Here is a 6760-nt window from a genome sequence, read left to right on the forward strand (position 1 = left end):
CCTCACCCTTTTTCGGTGGGTCCGACCGGCCCCGGAACCTAGGCAGAAGCGAGCGAGTTGTCGTTTGACCTTTACCTCGCCTCTTCACCTCGTTATGACTCAGTTTTCTCATCCATAAAGTGGACGGGGGAGCGCGTAGCTTGCCAAGCGCTTTGAGAGGCCGGGTTGAAAGGTGTCTACGTGCCTCGGGTTCCCAAATAAATCTTTCACCCCCCCCCGGCCCTCCTTTTTATTTGTAAATAGCGAAACCCGCACTCCGTCCCCCATCCCCGGCTGGCGGCTTTGCGCCCTTGGCAGGCGCGGAACACGGCGGCCTTTTGGAGGTTCCTGCTCCCCACCACCCAGTGTTGGGCACCCGCCTCCTCTCGCTATCCCCTCCCCACCTCACCCCACCCACACCCGACGGGAGCCCCGAGACGATCAAGAGGGAGACCAGGCCCAGCCCCGGGCTTAGGCGCAGCGGGGCGGGAGCCCGGCTTCGGAGCGCGGCTGCAAGGGGCGGGCGGGCTCGGTGAGTCACTCGGATCATCGCGCTCGCCTCTCTCTCTCGCGCGCGCGGACGGCGCGGCCAGCGCGTACACGAGCTCAAGGAGGGGCGCGCTGCCTTCTCTCAACTACCAACAGCCGTCCCGGCCGCGGGCTTCGAACCCACGGGGGACCGAGTATGGAGGCGCGGAGGGTCCCCGTGGCGCCGCCAATCAGACCTGTACCGGGCTCCCCGCACCCCCGCGCCCCACGCCGGAGACGCCGCAGCCACCACCGCCGGCGTCAGCGCGGCTCCAGCCTGCCAGCTGCCCGGCTGGCGTCACGGCCCAGCCCGGCCAGGCCCCGCCCCGCCCGCGCCCCTCCTTTTTTCCCCGCCCCCACGTGCGTGGAGTTTGTTTATTTAGCTGTCATGGCAACGCGCGGGGGGCCGCGGGAGGGCGGGGAGAAGAAAGAGAGGGGCGGGGCCTGACGGCGGACCGGGGCGCGCTGCGGGAAGGAGGCGGGGGTAGGCGCTAGCCGAGAAGTTATAAAGTAAGAAGCGCGCGGCGGCCGCCGGCAGTTCCCCGGCCCCAGTGAGCTAGCGCGGCTGCGGGCGCGCGGGGAGCAGAGGCGGTGGCGGGCGGCGGCGGCACCCAGAGCCGCCGATTGCCCCTCCCCGCCCCTCTGGCCCCCCACCCACCTACCCGCCCGTGGCCCGCGCCCATGGCCGCGCGCGCCCCGCGCAGCCCCCAGGACTCCGCGCCCTGCGCCGCCGCCCAGCTCGCAACTCCGCGCCACCGCGGCCATTCTCACCTGGCGGCGCCACCCGCCCACCGCCCCGGCCACAGCCCCTGTGCCGCCGACGACAGCCGCAGCGGCCGCGACCGCGGCGGGGGACGCCGCTGAGCGGAACGGGGCGCAGCCCGCCCGCCGGACCTACTCGCTCGCCTTGCTGACTGTTGATATTTTGATACGAGTTTACAACTTTCCCGAGAACTTTTGCATACAAAGGAACTTTTAAGAAAGGACATCTCCAGTTCATATTTAATCCAAAGAAGACGAATATTTTTTTTTTTTCTTGGCTTGGGGCTTCGCTTCTAGATTTTCCTTTTTTAAATACTCGGTGACTGGGGTTCGGGTACCCCCGCTTCTTCGGACTCCGGAGGACCTTCTTGGCCCCCCCACATTAATGAGGTAGGTGAGATGCCGGGTGTTGGGGACCGGTGGGGTGTTTGGGAGCAGTGGCCGGGGACCGGTGGGGTGTTTGGTGGCCCCGAGCGGCCCTGACTCCTGCCTCCCTGTGCCCGCCTGGTCCGCAGGCAGCCACCTGGCGAGTCTGACATGGCTGTCAGCGACGCCCTACTCCCGTCCTTCTCCACGTTCGCGCCCGGCCCGGCGGGAAGGGAGAAGACACTGCGCCCAGCAGGTGCCCCGAATAACGTGAGTGTCGCCGGGGGTGGCCCGGGACTCCCGATGTGTTTCTGTGGGTGAAGTGGGGCTTAGGCGGACCCCGGTGTGTGTGTGTGTGTTGGGGCCGGGGGGGGGCGGTGAGGATCACCCCGGGAACGGACGCACAGGCTCCAGGATGACTGGGGTGGGGGGGGTGGGGTGTAGATTGAACGTGTGCCGTGTGTGGTCTGGGCGCCGTGGTGCCGCCAGGGGCGCACAGCGGTTCCCCACTTGTCTCGAGGACGGTAGGGTGGGCGCGTGCGGGCCACCCGGGCGAGGGGAGCGGGAGGTGGTGGTGGCTAAGTCCGGAGCCACCGGCTGGGCTGGGGTGAGCCTTAGGAGGGCGTAGGCGGTCGGGTGGCGAGGGTGCCCCAAGTCCACGGGCGCCTGGAGAGTCCTATTCCCCCCTCCCATACACACACCCCCGCCCGCCCCGGGATCCGGCGAAGGAGGAGATAGGCTGGGGGACGGTGGCGCTCGTTCCCACGAAGGCGAACACACACCCCGCCGCTCCTCGGACCTCGGCGGTGGTTGGGATCTAGTTCAGCCTATGTCACCTCACCCCCCCCTCCACACACACACACACCCGATCTCACGTCTGGGAGATGTTGGGGTGGCGTTTTCCCCGGGCCCAACGCCACCGAGTCGGTACATACATAGTCGGGGTGGCAGCAGGGGATGACGACTAACGGCCTGTCTCGCGCCCGGTCCCCTCTGCAGCGCTGGCGGGAGGAGCTCTCCCACATGAAGCGGCTTCCCCCGGTGCTTCCCGGCCGCCCCTTCGACCTGGCGGCCACCGTGACCACGGACCTGGAGAGTGGCGGAGCCGGCGCGGCGTGCGGCGGAAACAACCCGGCCCTCCTGCCCCGGAGAGAGACCGAGGAGTTCAACGATCTCCTGGACCTAGACTTTATTCTTTCCAACTCGCTGTCCCATCAAGAAGCGGTGGTCCCCACCGTGTCGTCGTCTGCCTCCGCCTCGTCCTCGTCCTCCCCGTCGAGCAGCGGCCCTCCCAGCGCACCTTCCACCTGCAGCTTCAGCTATCCGCTCCGGGCCGGAGGGGACCCGGGGGTGGCACCGGGCAGCTCCGGCGGCGGCGGCCTCCTCTATGGCCGGGAACCCGCGCCTCCTCCCACGGCTCCTTTCAACCTGGCGGACATCAACGACGTGAGCCCCTCGGGCGGCTTCGTGGCCGAGCTCCTGCGGCCCGAATTGGACCCGGTGTACATCCCGCCGCAGCAGCAGCAGCCGCCGCCGCCGCCGCCGCCAGGTGGCGGGTTGCTGGGCAAGTTCGTGCTGAAGGCGTCGCTGAGCGCCCCCGGCAGCGAGTACGGCGGCCCGTCGGTCATCAGTGTTAGCAAAGGCAGCCCGGACGGCAGCCACCCGGTGGTGGTGGCGCCCTACAGCGGCGGGCCGCCGCGCATGTGCCCCAAGATCAAGCAGGAGGCCGTGGTCTCCTCGTGCACCGTCGGCCGGCCCCTGGAGGCCCACTTGGGTGCGGGACCCCCGCTCAGCAACGGCCACCGGCCCAGCGCGCACGACTTCTCCCTGGGGCGGCAGCTCCCCAGCAGGACTACCCCGACCCTGAGTCCCGAGGAACTGCTGGCCAACAGGGACTGTCACCCCGCCCTGCCGCTGCCCCCGGGCTTCCATGCCCACCCGGGGCCCAACTACCCACCCTTCCTGCCTGACCAGATGCAGCCGCAGGTCCCGCCGCTCCACTACCAAGGTCAGTCCCCGGGGAGGAGGAGGAAGGAGATTTGGGGGGGGGCGCTTAGGGAACTCCGGCGTGTCGGTCGGGGGTCACATCCCCCCTCCCCACAGTGTTGTGACCTCCACCCTCTTCAACCCCTACTAGAGCTCATGCCACCCGGTTCCTGCCTGCCAGAGGAGCCCAAGCCAAAGAGGGGAAGAAGGTCGTGGCCCCGGAAAAGGACGGCCACCCACACTTGCGATTACGCGGGCTGCGGCAAAACCTATACAAAGAGTTCTCATCTCAAGGCACATCTCCGAACCCACACAGGTAGGTTGGGGTAGGGGGTGGTGGGGAGACGAAGGCGAGGAAAGGCCCGGAGGTTAGGTGGGTGTCCTCACCTCTCCAGGGCTCTGGAGTCGCCCTGGACTCTCGTTTCCTGAGAGTATCTCCTTAATCTCCTGGATCACAGGGGGGAAGGACACAGCAAACTGGCGCCTGCTTTTTTGCCCAGGAGCCTTTCGCTTGATGGATGGTATCTGTGCTTAAATGCGCAGTTTCGTTAGGCCCTTAAAAGGCAGGGAGATTATCGGTGCAGGTGGGCCTCTCCCCTTGGTAATCAAGAAATTATACTTTGCAGTGCAGAAATATGATGGCTTTTTTAAAAAGTCAATTCTTAGTTTTTTTTTTTCCTGGATTGTTGTTGCTGGTTCTATTTATATACTTTTTTTTTAAAATCCTACCCTTCTTTGGTTTCTATTTTACTGGTTATGATAGCCAGGGAAATTTTGGGTTAAGATTATCGATGTAAGCCACTCACCTGAGCCTCCTAGAAGAGACTAGTCTGAGCAACAGAGCAGGACCCCACCCCTTTCTCAATAATAATAATATATTGTTACTGTAGAGAGTTTTCAGTATTGTGTAAGCAGATGCATATAGTTGTCTTTGACGTATTGTTTATGAAAAGTGGAATGTTTGTGCTGGAATGTTAGCCACCTGTGGATTTTTAGAGCCAATTGTAATGGGATAGGATAGTTGTGCCAGTTGGGGCCTTTACTTTACCAGTAATTTGCTACAGTGGTGGTTTTGGCTCCCAAGAATGAAAACACAAGGAATGAAAAGATGTCTCTATTGAAGTGTAGATGCGAGGGGTGTGTGTGGCCCTCCTAAAGATGAGCAACTACTTAAAACAACAATGATCGGTTATTATTCCCGTTGATGTGAAATTTAATACGATCCTTTGTTGTAGCAAAAAGTCAATGCTGGGTTTTTGCAGAAGTGGACTGAGGTATTTGGGGAATCGGCGTTGACGATCCGTGCCATGGCTTCAACATTTTTGTTTTTGTTCATTTTCCCCTTTACTCTGTACAGGTGAGAAACCTTACCACTGTGACTGGGATGGCTGTGGGTGGAAGTTTGCCCGCTCCGATGAACTGACCAGGCACTATCGAAAACACACGGGGCACCGCCCCTTCCAGTGCCAGAAGTGCGACAGGGCCTTTTCGAGGTCGGACCACCTGGCCTTACACATGAAGAGGCACTTTTAAAACCCAGACAGTGGATACATACGACGACCCACACTGCCAGAAGAGAATTCAGTATTTTTTTTTTTCAAACCTTTCACGTTGTCTTCCCATGTGGGGAGAGCTCAGCTGGCAAAGCACTACAATCATGGTCACAACAAGTCAGCTTGTGAAATGGATAATCAAGAGAAAGGAGGAATCCAAAAAAGACAAAAAAATTAAAAAATAAAACAAAAAAAAATCAAAGAACAGATGGGGTCTGAGACTGGATCTTCTATCATTCCAATTCTAAATCAACTTGAATATGCCTGGACTTACAAACACCACAATGGGGGTGACCGGAAGCTGTGGATATCAGGGTATAAATTAGATCCCTCAGTTGGGGGGAGGGGGAGTAGGGAAGACCAGAATTCCCTTGAATTGTGTTTTCAGATGCAATATAAATATACAGATCACCTTGTATTCTCTTTGCCTTCTAAAAGCCATTATTCAGTTAGAAGAAGAGGAAGAAATTTCAGGTACAGAATATGTGTTCTAATAGCCTAAATGATGGTGCTTGGTGAGTCTTGGTTCTAAAAGTACCAAAAGAGGAAGCCAAAGTTCTCAAACTGCTGCATACTTTGACAAGGAATCTATTTTTGTCTTCCGATCTACATGTATGACCTAAGTCAGGTAAATTATGCCTGGTTTACTTTTAACATTTTTTTTATGCAGACAGTCTGTTATGCACTGTGGTTTCAGATGTGCAATAATTTGTACAATGGTTTATTCCCAAGTATGCCTTAAGCAGAACAAATGTGTTTTTTCTATATAGTTCCTTGCCTTAATAAATATGTAACATAAATTTAAGCAAACTTCTATTTTGTATATTTGTAAACTACAAAGTAAAAAAATTGAACATTTTGTGGAGTTTGTATTTTGCATACTCAAGGTGAGAATTAAGTTTTAAATAAACCTATAATATTTTATCTGAACAATGATGTCACTGTTTTATTTTTATCTTCAAAGTCCATGCAAACAAATTTCAATTGAAACTAGAGTACAGGGCACAGAAGTCCACTAAAAAGCCACCTCTAATAACAGGGGAAGGCCTGTACTGGGGCTTGAACTCGGGGCCTGGGTGCTCTTTTTTACTTAAGGTTGGCACTCATCACGAGCTACAGGCTCTACTTCTGGCTTTTTGGTGCTTAATTGGAAATAAGTTTGTTATGGACTTGGATTTTCCTACCTGGGCTGGCTTCAAACTGATTCTCAGATCTCAGCCTCCTGAGTGTTTAGGCTAGCCACCAAGGCACTTGGCACCAACGGTATCCTGACAAGTTATAAAAGACTTGTTCTAAAATGTTATTTTGTTTTACAGGAACTATCACAGTTGGGTTCTGTTTACAAATCAATATAAAACTATGCAGTTTCCTCCCTTGAATGTCCTTTTCTAGGTAAAAACTGCTCAATTCTTTCATTTGCTCAGTTTTAATGACAGTATTCCATTGGTAAACATACAATTCCTGTTTCACAGCTTAAAAAAAGATGGAATGGTTTGTCTTTATTTAAAAGTAAATGAAATTACAGCTTTCAGAGGCCTGGTTTTTCATTCCCTACGGAATTAAGAGCAACAAAAGAAATTTCCCCA

At 56.7% G+C, this 6760-nt stretch overlaps 1 protein-coding gene across 1 annotated transcript; it reads left to right on the plus strand.

Moving 5' to 3' along the window:
- The first annotated feature begins 1534 nt into the window (after positions 1 to 1534).
- Klf4 (Kruppel-like factor 4 (gut)) lies at positions 1535 to 6033 on the plus strand. Its single transcript, XM_013023349.1, has 5 exons — positions 1535 to 1659; positions 1785 to 1905; positions 2635 to 3643; positions 3773 to 3937; positions 4979 to 6033. The coding sequence occupies exons 1-5, from the start codon at positions 1655 to 1657 to the stop codon at positions 5152 to 5154; spliced, it is 1476 nt and encodes a 491-aa protein (XP_012878803.1). The 5' UTR covers positions 1535 to 1654; the 3' UTR covers positions 5155 to 6033.
- The last annotated feature ends 727 nt before the right edge of the window (positions 6034 to 6760 follow it).

This window comes from Dipodomys ordii, unplaced genomic scaffold (assembly GCF_000151885.1).
Source record: "Dipodomys ordii isolate 6190 unplaced genomic scaffold, Dord_2.0 Scaffold67, whole genome shotgun sequence".
Taxonomy (NCBI): Eukaryota; Metazoa; Chordata; class Mammalia; order Rodentia; family Heteromyidae; genus Dipodomys; species Dipodomys ordii.

Excerpts from the sequence above, each read along its gene's own strand:
- Klf4 (XM_013023349.1), top strand. Across the intron at positions 1,906-2,634 it reads CAGCAGGTGCCCCGAATAAC|CGCTGGCGGGAGGAGCTCTC; the intron begins GTGAGTGTCGCC and ends TCCCCTCTGCAG. Across the intron at positions 3,938-4,978 it reads ACATCTCCGAACCCACACAG|GTGAGAAACCTTACCACTGT; the intron begins GTAGGTTGGGGT and ends TACTCTGTACAG.